Raw genomic sequence first — 12,726 nt, 5'->3', positions numbered from 1 at the left:
AAAAGTGCCCACGAGTCTGGGCAGGTCACCGCTGCTTCCCAGTCACTGGCCCCCAGTTCTCCTGGGAGAGTCCAAGCTGCCCTCAAGCTCTGCAAGGCCAGGGCACGGTCATCCCTGCCTGGTGGCCCCCCACCCAGTGCCCCCCACCCAGCGGGACCAGGGTGAGGTCATCCCTGCCCGGCGGCCCCCCACCCAGCATGGCCCCGGTGAGCCTCCTCTGCCCCCTCCTGAGCAGCTGCCTCTCGCCTGGCCTTCTCACAGGCTGCTCCCCTACTGCTCACACTCTTCCCACCTTGCTGCCTGTCGACTCCTTGTCACCCTGCAGAGCCCAGGGAGCCTTCCTGACCTGAGGGGAGGTCCCTGGTAGCCGTGAGCTCTGCAAGCACGTGGAGTCCATGTGTCGTGGCTTCTGGCCAAAACCTCAGCACTCTGCCCGTGCTTGGCACAGAGAGACGCTCCAGAAATGTGTGCTGGGCGAATGAATGGCTCTCAGGTTCACAGCAGAGGATTCGGGACTGCCCATTTCTCCCAAACCCGTGGTCAGAGCCCACCAGCCACGTAGAGCTCTGAAGAAGACGCGTCTATGGGGCTGGGCCTCCTCTCCTCAGAGTGAGGCTCCGGGCGCAGGGCGGCTGTCACCCCCCCTCCCACCCCCAGCGCCGCACTCAGGGCTGTGTGAGCGTGCGAGGACAGGTATGGGAGTGCATGCTGTGAGTGTGTGCGCCCGGGCATGTGCTCGTGAGGACAACCGGGCTGAGGCTGCTCCCCTGAGTAATTGCAGCTGCCATAGGTCTTAGGAACAGGTATGGGAAACTCACCTGGACAATTTTTATTTTGAAATGAAGCCTCTTTCTTTGCATTTGGAATACCTTGGGTTCTATATCAGGCTTCCCCCACCCCCTCCCACCAACACACCCTTTGCGGTAACCAAGGAAAGGATCAGAGGCTAAAAGAGTGGTGGGAGTGTAAGTTGGCTCAGCCACCTTGCAGGGTGGCTTTTTTCCCAACAGTCCAGAGTTGGAGACAACCCAAATGTCCACCACCAAGAGGCTGGATTAACTGATTCTGATATATCCTCACAACAGAATACTACCCCAGCATTACAAGAGAACAAACTACTGGTGCACACAACATGGGCAGATCTCAAATATTTTGTATGGAGCGGGAGAAGCCAGGCGCTAGAGAGCCTGCTGTCTGATTTCATTTGTGTGAAGTGTCCAGACAAGCAGAACAAATCTGCGGTGACAGATCTCCGAACAGCAGTGCCCTTGGGGAAGGAGCACGAGGGAGCCTTCTTGGGTGACAGAATTGCTCCCTGTCTGGGGGACGGTTCTGTGGGCGTATCCATGAGTAGGAGTTCGGCTAGCTATCACTTAAGATAATATACTTTATGTAAGTTACACTTCAATTTATACTAGACACTGGGCTTCAGCCTGGTTTCACCATGTGCTAGCTGTGTGATTTCCCACAGATGAATTGCTATCAAGGACTTGGTTTTTTTGCCTGTAAAATGGCCACAACAGTATCTTACTGCTCACAGGTGGAACAGTGGAATTAAATGAGAAGTTTCATGTACAACACTTACCAGAGCACAGGGCACAGAGTGATCTGTTAAGAAGCCTAGTCCTTGTCACACTCTGGTTACTCAGGCTCAGAAGTGTGGAGTGACCTGGACTAGAACTGGAGCTTCAGAATTTAGGCTAAGCTTTTCCTAGTGTGTGAATCACACTGTCTTGCAGCAGTTAGGTTAAGATTCAGGTTCATCAAACACATAAGGGGTACCTGCTGTCAGTCCTTGGTGATTCCCTCCGGCTTGTCCGCATCCCTGGGAACACCGTGTGCCCTACGCCACCCTTCAGTCCACACCTGGGGAGGGAGGCGCTGACGGAGGACACCCTGAGGTCAGAGCCCTCTGTTTCCGCAGGCCAGGGGGAGGCGGGGCGCGTGCCCTCCTGCACCCTCTCCTCCGGCTCCTGCCCGGCCATGTGCGGCTGCAGCAATGGCATCGTGGACTGTCGTGGCAAAGGCCTCACTGCCATCCCTGCCAACCTGCCTGAGACCATGACGGAGATGTGAGTGGAGGGCAGGGTGGGCACTGGGGCTGGGGTGTGGGACCTCGGGCCGCGCTAGGCGCTGTGGCCCAGTGACGAGCTGCAGCCCAGTGCATGTCTCAAAGTCCCTCAGTGCAAACAGAGAAGACACAGTTTGCCTTGGCTGGGCCGGGTGTTCCTCTGTGGTCCATCTGTCCAGCCCAGCTGGGTGAGTTGGCTAGAATCAGTTTCTTTGTATGAGCATCGTTCACGGGCACCTTCAGCCATGTAAGCCTGGGAAAATGGAGCTCAGATCACAGCAGCCCCTTTTCTCTGCCTGTGCCCGGCCAGCTACCCCATACAGAGGTTGGGAGCAGGGACAGGAGGGGCAAAGGGCCCAGTTTGGGCAGGTGAAACCAACAGGCAACAGCAGGGGCTGGTGACCTGACCCTGGGCTTCCTCTGTGTTCTCCCTCTGCAGCCGCCTGGAGCTCAATGGGATCAAGTCCATCCCCCCAGGAGCCTTCTCTCCTTACAGGAAGCTGCGGAGGATGTGAGTGTTCCTGTGGCTTCCTGGGAGTCAGCGTGGGGCAGGAGGAAGAGGCGGACCAGGCCTGCTGCGCCCGGGCAGGTCCTGACTCTGTCTCTGGCTGCTGAGCCGCCCTGCGCACGCTGCTGCCTGGCCTTCCTGCGGGCTTGTCTGGGATCTGGGACGAGTGGATGTGGTGGTGTGACCCCCCTTGCAGGGCTGGCCTGAGGCCTAACTGGCACATGGCTCCTTTTCAGTCATCCATTTCAGCTTGGGCACCGATAGGAGCCCTTGTGAATATGAGAGGGGCATGGGGGACAGCTGGGATGTGGGGCAGGACTTGGATGAGGACAGTGCCCCACCCTCAGACTGTGGAGGGAAATGGTGGCCTTGGGTTTTTGGACGGGTGGGAGAACTGGTTCCTCACTTTTCTGATTTCGAAGAACTGCCTGCCCTCCCATGGCATCTGGGAGGTAGAGGGACCAGGCAGGGCTTCGTGGTCACTGAGGGATTCAGCCTTCTCTCCTTCTGCTCACCCTGCAGAGACCTGAGCAACAACCAGATTGCAGAGATGGCGCCTGACGCCTTCCAGGGCCTCCGCTCCCTGAACTCTCTGTGAGTAGCAGTGCTGAGTTCCAGGAAGTCCCCCACGTTGGCCAGCAGGGCCTGGGCCCCTCTGCTGGGGGCTGGGTGGGGAGCACAGCCCCCCACCCAGCCTGGCCTCAGTGGGTCTCCCTCTGCAGCCAAGTCCAGGGGTGCTGTGCCCGGCTCCCTGTTGCTTGCTGGTGGACTGTCCACAGCTGAGCCAGGGAGGGAGAAACCAAGGACTGAGCGTGTGGAAAAGTCAGGCAGAGCTGTTGCCCTGGCAACATGCTCCTCACCAGTGTGGGGACTGTCCCAGCCTTCTTGGTGGCCGTCATCTGACGCAGCCCGGCTCTCACACTGGCTCTGCCTCCCTGCAGAGGCCCAGCTCTCCATGCTCCTAAGCCTTCCTTGGGTCACCTGCAAGGGCAGTAGCCACCAGCTTCAGTTGTGACATCTGCCACATCTTGTATCTTTTCATACCAAACATGCTCTGATCTCAAGTTGTGGTGGGTGATGTGAAGACAGTATTTCCCTCCACCTCTTTCTGGTATTTCCCTTCCCTCAAGGGTTTATTGAGGGGGTCCATCAATCTGCAAAACATATCACACAGCATCAGAAATTCAGCTCAGAAATGTTACCTCATCTCTGCTTCCCAGAGCCCTTTCTTGCACCCCAGGTTCACCAAGCCCCTCACTCTGAGGCCTCATGGCATTTTATCTATACAGAGGGTACAGTCAGGGTGCCCTGCAGTCAGGCAAGCTCTCTGTTGGTTGGGAACATTTGTTACCCTTAGGAATGAGCATTTTCATGTGTTCTTCTGTAGCACTAGACACATGTGTCACATAGATTAGGGGTCTGGGAAGTAGAAGAGAATGGAGCTCCCTGTTGCAGAGTACAGGAGGCTGCCTGCTCAGTGCCTTCTGCATGCACACTCCTGTTGGAGTAGAGTCTGAGGTACTGGGTGGGGCCAATTGTGAATGGCATTCCTTAAGTTGTGCAGTGTGCAACCTGCATGGCTGTACCTGACAGTCTTGTGATGGGTCACTATTAGAGGTGGCCTGCCAAAGTGCAGGGCTCTTCATCCAAGAAGTGAAGGGATCTTCTTCTAATCTGGAACATGACAACAACCCATTTTAGGTGGGCTCCTGTTGCTCCTGAGTGGCTGGTCAAAGCCACCTCCCCACCACATGGGAGCTTTTGTGCTGATGTCATGCAAATAGGTCTCACTGACAAGGTCCACCTTGGCTGCCCTGACCTCGTCTCCATGCTTCAACTCCTGCCCCCTCCACTCCATTCTCCACATTGAGGGGTCTTTCCAAATGTGGATCCAATCGAGTCTCATAGGCTTCCTGGGGCTGATTGGGTGAAACCCAGGCTCTTGTCCCAATTGCTTCCCTCACTCAGGCTGCCCTGAGCTCACCGCAGAGGCTGACCCCGTTCCCAGGGCCTTTGCTCCTGCCGTGCCCTCCTCCAGCGGTGATCTTGAAGCTGAGTTTGAAGAGAAAGCATGCAGTGTTTGCTCAGACTGAGTGACGTCAGGGAGGGCCTGTGGAGCTGCTTGTGACATTGGGAATGAATTCACCCTTCCCGAGGCCCCCAGATGCTTTCACCATCTGCTCTAACCTATTCCCACCTGTATGTCTGTTTTGAACCTTTGCTTTTTTTTCTGATTGCACATAGAATTCATGCCCAGTGCAGAGAACTGAAAATACTAAAGTATTGAAAACCCATGTGCCGTCCCTCCACCCAGATTTCAGCGCTTCTGTTGGTCTCTTCCTGGTGTTTTACCTGGGCCAGAGACGCTTGCTTGCCATGCGGGGACTCATACAGCTTGTACAGTCTGGTGTTTGCGTTTTTTCTTATAATTCTCTGAAAATAACTTATTACTGCCAGTGGGATTTTCTCCTCTTTGGAAAGTCTCCTTTTGGATCCTGGACCCGCCTAATTTCCTACGATTTTCTCCAAAGGGCCCCTTTGTGGGCTTCTGTGGGATTGTGTGTGTGTGTATGGGGGTCGGGACAGAGCCTGTGGGGGCTTCTCCTGCAGAAATTGGGATCATGCCGCCTCTAGCGCAACGGTACCTTTGTGCAAACTACAAACAGCGACCCTTTCTTAACACTCTTTACCGCCATCTGCTGGCCGCTTGTTACAGCCGACTCCCACCACCACGACGTGCGCTGTGCCCTGAGGACGGCTTGGAGGTGGTGCCATGGTGTGCGGCGGGTCTTGCAGCCCTGGTCTCGTGGCTGGCCTTTAACTTTCCCTTTCTGCCGTCTTTTCTCCAGGGTCCTCTATGGGAACAAGATCACAGACCTCCCCCGGGGTGTGTTTGGAGGCCTGTACACCCTACAGCTCCTGTAAGGACCCATCCGCGGGTGTCCTTGGTTGGGGCCCAGGGAGGGGACCAGTACTTCTCTGGCCTCTCAGACTGGCCTTTTCTGCCACTCTGGGGTGTGGGCACTTGGGGTAAAGAGCTTGGAGAATGGCAGAGCTGGCAGGGCTGTGAGCGGCTGGGTGGCTCTTCAGAGGCCAGAGGGGCTGGTCACCGGGAGAGGCGGGAGAGGCGGCGGACTCGTTGCTGACGGCAGGGCGCCTGAGCTGAGAGGCTCCTGAGACGCAGCCTACACTCCCGGGGAGCTCGGTGTGGCTGGGGACAGAGCTGGGTGCTGCAGGGGAGCACCCGGGCCCAGCTCAGCCTCCTGGAGCCACCAGCGTACAGGCAAGAGTCCTCTCCCAGGACCCAAGAGGCACAGAATCCAAAAGGTCCATCTCAGCTGCCTGGGAAACCCAGCAGAACGCTAGGAAGGAAGAGGAGTCCCCACAATGCCTTCTGGAGGCTTTCCCACCGTGACCTCTGCTCCCGAGGATCCTGGGGGACACCTCTAGCAGTTCCTTGGAAGAGAGAGGAGTGGGTGGAGCAGGGTGGTCCCTGTGCGTGGAGAAGGCAACTCAAGCTCTTGACTCCTCCGTGGGGACAGACATCCAAAAGGCCAAATGCCCTGCGCCATCTCCCCGAGACAGTGCTGCTCGGCGCCAGGACGGTGCATGACACATGTTGATGCCTCTGATTCTGTGCCTCTCCCCTCACCACCTGGCCCTGGCTCTGCCCTCAGGCTCTTGAATGCCAACAAGATCAACTGCATCCGGCCTGACGCCTTCCAGGATCTGCAGAACCTCTCGCTTCTCTCCCTGTATGACAACAAGATCCAGAGTCTCGCCAAGGGCACCTTCACCTCCCTGCGGACCATTCAGACCCTGTGAGTGCCCTCTTGCCTCCTCCCCTCCACCCAGGTGGGCCCAGCAGAAGGTAACAGACTCCAAGTACAGACAACTGTCCTCCCTGTACCTTCTGTTCACTGGGAGTGGCCTTTTGTAAGGGAAAGAGCATAGACTCTGGGTCAGACTAACCTGGGTTCAAATCCCAGCTATGCCTCTCATTGGCTGTGTGACCCTGGGTAAGTTACTTTGCTTCTCTGGGCCTCAGTTTACACATTCATAAAATTAGGGTATCATCTTCATAGGGCTGTTATGAGATTAAGAGGATGTTTGTACAGAGCTTAGCTCATTGTAAATGCTTCTTAAATGCTGGTTATGGTTAATAATAATAATAATAATAATAATAATAATAATAATAATAATAACAACTATATGACCCAGTGATTCTAAGATACACCTTGTTTCCACCTTAGCAGCTCTGAATTGAGATGCATATTACAATTGGTGGCATATCACTTAATTGGCAGCATTTTGTTCTTTCTTGGGAATGCATAAAATAACAGTGCATCTTGCAATTGATGATGTTTTAAATTGAATGAAATATAGTAACAGCTATGAAGATTACAAATTAAAAATTACAGAGCAACATCTCTAGGAGTTTGTTTTAATCTTTTATCATAGAAAATTACAAGCATATTGAAAGTTGTATAGTGAACCCCCTAGTATTCATCACCCAGGTTAACTCATAGCCAGGCCCATTTCATGTATATTTCCCTGTCTTCCATGCCTCCCAGACTACTTTGAAGTAAACTCCAGACATCATTTATCATCTACACAGACTTCACACACATTTATGAAAGGCAAGGATTCTTTAAAACACAACTACAGCACAACTATTATTTAAAAGATTTAATGATTCTTAATATCATAAAATATCTAATTAGTGTTCAAATTTCCCAGAGTCTCATACACATGGAATTTTTAAAATACCATTTGAATCAAGATTTAAAGGCCTCTGCAATGCAATTGGCTGATGTGGTTGATGTATCACTGAAGTCACTTCTAGTCTGTGAGTGTCTCTCCATCTCCTCTTCCTTACACTTGGTTTGTTGGAGACACTCATTATTGGAGTGGTAGACTTCCTCACACTCTGCTCTTTGCTGATGGCATTCCCTGTGGCATAGTTTCACACACCCCTCTGTTCTGCCAGTGTCCTGCAGACAGCAAGTTTCCTCTAGGAGCCTGTTCAGGTTCAGATTTATTTTCTTTTTGGAGGGGCAAGAGGACTTCATAGGTAGGATTGTGTCCTTCCATCGGGGGACACGTGATGTCTGGTTGTCTCTGTTTTTGTAATAAATATAGCCATTGATTTCAATGCCTAGAGCCACTCATTCATTAAGGATCCTGAAACAGTGATTTATGAATTTTAGTATCCCTTCTTCATTTGGTAATGCTGTTGTGGTTATGCTTTAAAAAAGGGTCCTTATCTTTTAGCTGGAATGCTTCACTAGAGGGACACTCCTCATCTACTATTTGGTTAACTTCGGCACTTCCATGGTCTCCTCCATTCTGCGTCTTTAGTTCTGAGCCTGCAGTCTGACTTGATATGCTGACCTGTGGGCTCTGTGATGCTTAATGGACATTTATTTTTAATATTATCATGGCCATTGTTGTCACCATCCCTGCCACTGATTATCTGCTGGGTGCCTCATAGAGTGCTGGGATAGGTGTGAAACAGGTCAAGTAGAAGGCACAGCTCCTGTTCCCTGGGGACCCCGCTTGTCAGCAGGGATGAGGATGAAGACAAACTCATTAAAGCCCACGCACTTGCCTACAGCCTGCTGCTGCTAATTAATTTACTTTTAGCCAGGGAGAGGGAAATGGAGCACCATGGGGAAATCTTGCCAAGTATAGAAATTAGAGGTTACAGGGAATCAGCAAGATGGGCTATTTTACACAGCTGGCAGAATGTCTAAGAGAAACATGCTAAGCAGATCAAGGCCAGGGACCCAACAGAGAAAAGCCCTGGGGATGGGAAATGGGTCTTCTGTGAGGAGAAAGGGGAAAGGAGAATAACTAAATCAAATGCATTGTGCTGGCTGAAGGTGGCCTCTATCTGTGTCTATTCCCCTGGCTGAGAGTTTCAGACAGTGCTTCTGCCCTTCAGACACCACGCCCAAGATCTTGGCCACTGCCACCAGGGCCATAGTTGAGCACCACGCTGGAGTGGAATGTTAGAGCAGGAAGGCTTCCCGTGGTGACAGTATGAGTAGCAATACTGACAACAGTAGTTACCATGTTATTTATCGAGCCCTTGCTGAATGCCAGGCCACTGTCCTCTGTGCAGTACCCTAATACTTACGATGACCTGTGGAGGAGGAAGGTTCTATCATTCCTGACTTTCCTTGTAAGGAAGCGAGAGCACAAGGAGGTTATGTGACTCACCCAAGGTAACGCAAGATTTAATAGAGCAGGAATTTGGTCTCAGGCATCTCTTCATTACCATTGAAAAATTAGTTAGCTCCCCTGCCAATGTGCTTTTTTCTCTAAGATGTCTTACAAGGCTGTAAGACAAAACTGAGTCTTCCTGAACAACTCTTACATGTTAACAACTGCGGTATGATTTGGAGCAAGAACAAAAGGAACGCAAATCCAAGGCACGATCAGGCATTCTTATCATGGCCTTGGATGGTTAAACCACCCGACTGGGTCTTGTGCCAGATCCGAGCAGGTGTTATTTCACCTAATCTTGCTTGACTTGATCATAGCTCCAAGATCTGTGGCTGAGTGCCTTGTGTCACAGTATTGATTTTGCTCTAGTTTTTCTTGCCCTAAGAGATTTAAAAAAACACGTAAACAGCTTTATGAGGTATAGCTTACATACCATGAAATTCACCTGTTTTAAGTGTACAATTCAATGATTTTTCATAAATTTACAGTTGTTCAACTATCACCACAATCCAGTAGATGGTGGAACATTTCCATCACCCTCCAAAAATCACTTGTAACCATTTATCAGTCCCCATTTCCAGTCCATCCCTAGGTAACTGCTAAGTTAATTTCTGTCTCAATATATTTGCCTTTCTAGACATTTCATAAAAAAGAAATCATATAATATATCATCTTTTGCTTAGCATAATGTTTTTGAGATTCATCCATATTGCAGTATGAATTGTCAAATAATTCTCCACAGTATGGATAGACCACATTTTCTTTATCCATTCTAGTTGATGGACATTTGGATTTCCACTTTGGAACCATTCTGAATAATGCTGCCATGAATATTCATTTATAAATCATTATGTGACAAGTGTTTGCATTTCTTCTGGAATTTCTGGGTCACATGGGAAATTTATGTTTAACTTTTTAAGTTTAACCACTTTTAAGTTTAAGCTACTGGCTTCCTAAGTGGCCCCACCATTTTGCATTTCTGCCAGCAATGTATTATGAAGGCTCCAATTTCTCTACATCCTTGTTAACACTTAGTATCATCTGCCTTTTCGATTTAGCCATCCTAGTGTGTGAAGTCATTTCTCATTGTGTGTTTCATTTGACTAATGATGCTAAGCATCTGCCCCTGAAGATTTTTAGTTGTGACTTCTTAATGTGTTTTCGAAGAAATACACTGTGAATACAGTCTTCCCTTCTTCCTTTCAGTATCAAAAATGTTCATGGAAATAACTGCATGGTCATATGTGCTGCACATTTCTGGCTGTCTCTTTAACGGGAATATCTTTTCTCAGACAGAGTTTTTCCCCTCCTGATCATTTTCCCTCTTCAGCTTGTTCCCCTTTGCAACTGTTAAAAATTCGATTTCATATCAAATACTTAAGTTTATACAGAAGCCACTTGTTTCTGTGGGTGGTTCAAGTTTTTATAGATGGGTTTTGACACAAATAAATTGTCCTTAAAAAGGATGTATTCTATTCTGCACCCCTTGAGCATTTTAATACATGTCTAAGCAACATAACTGAATCGATTCTAAACAGAATTTTCTACTAAGATGGTGATAAAGAGAAGCAAGTAGTTCAGGTAGAGGCCAGGCACTAAGGCAGGGGCAGCTGTGGACGGGCGACTGGGAGGATCCAGAGAGATGCCTGAATCTCAGTGTATTTTGAATTAGCTACAGACTGTGCTGTGGGGAGTCAGCAAACATGCCAAACTGACAGTTTCTATCAGGAAACCAATGTTGAACTGGATGCAGAAAGGGTGGATGGGGGCCAACCACCTGGTGCAGCTGAGAGGGTCCAGGACTCAGGCAGGCAAGGGAGGGGGCTGTAAAGGGTTGTGTTGGGGCCATCTGAGCAGTGACGGCTCCCACCAGGCATTCCAAACAGGAGCCAGAGAGCAGAGCCCAGGAGGTGAAGGACAGGAGAGAAAGTGGCCAAGGTCTGAGCTGACCTGGGCACAGACCCTGGGCAGGGTTCCCTCTCTGTGTGGAGAGCTCTGTGGCCCCACAGGGCCTGGGCTGGGCCGGTAAGCAGATGGCCTGAACCAGTGGCTTTAGATGAGGGAAAGTGTCCACGGCCTGGTGAGTCCTCTGGCCTGGCCCCTGCTCTGTGTTCCTGTATTTCCATGTAAAACATTGGCTTTCAGGCACAGTAGCCAGGACAAGCACCAGAACATTCTTCCCTGGCTTCCCAGTTTGGAAGGCAGAGTGTGCCCCGTGCTGTGGTGGCCCAGACACGAAGGGCGAGCCAGCTGCCAGGGTGGCTCTGGTGCGGCTGGCTTGAGCCACTGGGGAGGCCAGGGCCTGCATGCAGAAAAGCCACCATGCGGTTGCTCACAATGACTGGGCTCCCTCAGTCAGTGTCACCTGTCAGCGTCATCCGGCTTATATCCTGCTGGTAACACACGCTGCGCAGCAAGAGACTATGAGTGGTTCCCTAATAATGAGCTACTCGGTAACATTTTCTGAGTTTCTCTTGTGTCAAGAGATGGCCTGTAAAATGGTCAAGCGGAGGCAGCCCTGCAGCCTGGGGTGGGAACGGAGATTCCATGGAAAGTGAGGGGCAGCAGCGGGTACTCTGAGACCCACCCACCCCACCTGCAGGCCCAGCCTGACAAGGCTGTGAGAGAGGGGCTGTGCCACCAAGGCCAGAGGGAGGGGCAGCCCGTGACTCACAGCACTGGGGCGTCCGAGGGCCTCCCGGGGCTGCTGGTCCAGGTCCTAGTGCTGGCTGTCACCTTACCGTGGAAGGACAGGGGTGCTTGGGCCAGTCTCTAGTCACTCCTGCCTCCACTTTTGTTTGTGAAATGTCCCAGGGCAGAGGGAGGGATGGGCAAGTAGGAGGAGAGGAGACAGAGAAAGTCTTGAAGGGGGAGTTTGGCAGGATAGCTGGGAGTTCCAGAGCCTGCAGAGACCATCCCCACTGCAACTGTCTGGCAAGACTTGTCTGCAGTTGGCAGGTGCCCCTGGGTGGTGTCCCCAGGTGGTGCTTTTCTCCCCAGGGCCAGCCCTGGACTTCAGGCCATGAGCAAGCAGCCACAAGGCCCATCCAGGTGGAGATCAGCATGGGTTTACAGTCCTTGTTTCTGATCCCCATCTGCCCCCTCTGGACAGGCATCTGGCACAGAATCCTTTCATCTGCGACTGTAACCTCAAGTGGCTGGCGGACTTCCTGCGCACCAACCCCATTGAGACGAGCGGGGCCCGCTGTGCCAGCCCCCGGCGCCTCGCCAACAAGCGCATCGGGCAGATCAAGAGCAAGAAGTTCCGGTGCTCAGGTAGCTGCCCGACTGCCTATCTTCCATCTGCTCAGGGACCCCATGATGTTTCTAGACGGCTCCAGCACGCGTGTCCTAGGCCACTCTGGACCCAACCTGGAGTTGTAGGCCCCAATTTGTAGACTTGGATACGAACGGTTGGTCAGCCCCTCCCCTTGATTTACTGAGGCCTGGGGAAGAGCAGGGCTTGCTGAAGGTCCCGGAAGAAGGACCCAAACAAGGGCCCAGACAAGGAATGGCCCCTTCAGGCCAGCTCTCTTTCGTGCCACTGCTTCCAAGTCTTTTAAGACACCCAGAGGCCTAGGAACCCTTCTCACCAAGACAGTTGCCTCCTCCAGGTCTGGGGCAGCAGAAAGAGCATGTGGCTGAGGACAGCGTGGGTCAGCCTCTGAGCCTGGGCCCTGATTGGGGGCCTGGTGCCTCTCTTCCCCATCTCCATCTGTGCCGTTGCACGCGAGAGTTCCCATGGTTTGGGCGTGCCCAGAGAGGTTAAATTGGGTGTGTGCTACCCAGCGTCGGCCTGGGCAAGGAGCACATAAGGGCTGGGTAGATAGGCTCTGGGGCCCTGATTTGGGACCCCAATGCTGTTCCTGGGGACCTTCTCCTGGGCAGTGGAACTAGGGGCTGGGCTCTTCCTGCA

General features: G+C 52.0%; 1 protein-coding gene across 1 annotated transcript in view; it reads left to right on the top strand.

The window, feature by feature from the left end:
• Positions 1 to 12,726, top strand: part of SLIT1 (slit guidance ligand 1) — a 158,523-nt gene that overhangs the window by 110,849 nt on the left and 34,948 nt on the right. The window contains exons 9-14 of the mRNA XM_036886502.2: positions 1,925 to 2,072; positions 2,511 to 2,582; positions 3,102 to 3,173; positions 5,429 to 5,500; positions 6,257 to 6,400; positions 11,923 to 12,086. Of these exons, the coding sequence (XP_036742397.2) occupies positions 1,925 to 2,072; positions 2,511 to 2,582; positions 3,102 to 3,173; positions 5,429 to 5,500; positions 6,257 to 6,400; positions 11,923 to 12,086 (672 nt within the window). The remainder of the gene's footprint in view (positions 1 to 1,924; positions 2,073 to 2,510; positions 2,583 to 3,101; positions 3,174 to 5,428; positions 5,501 to 6,256; positions 6,401 to 11,922; positions 12,087 to 12,726) is intronic.

The sequence above is a fragment of the Manis pentadactyla genome, chromosome 8 (assembly GCF_030020395.1).
Source record: "Manis pentadactyla isolate mManPen7 chromosome 8, mManPen7.hap1, whole genome shotgun sequence".
Taxonomy (NCBI): Eukaryota; Metazoa; Chordata; class Mammalia; order Pholidota; family Manidae; genus Manis; species Manis pentadactyla.
This window is presented reverse-complemented; position numbering and strand designations above follow the sequence as displayed.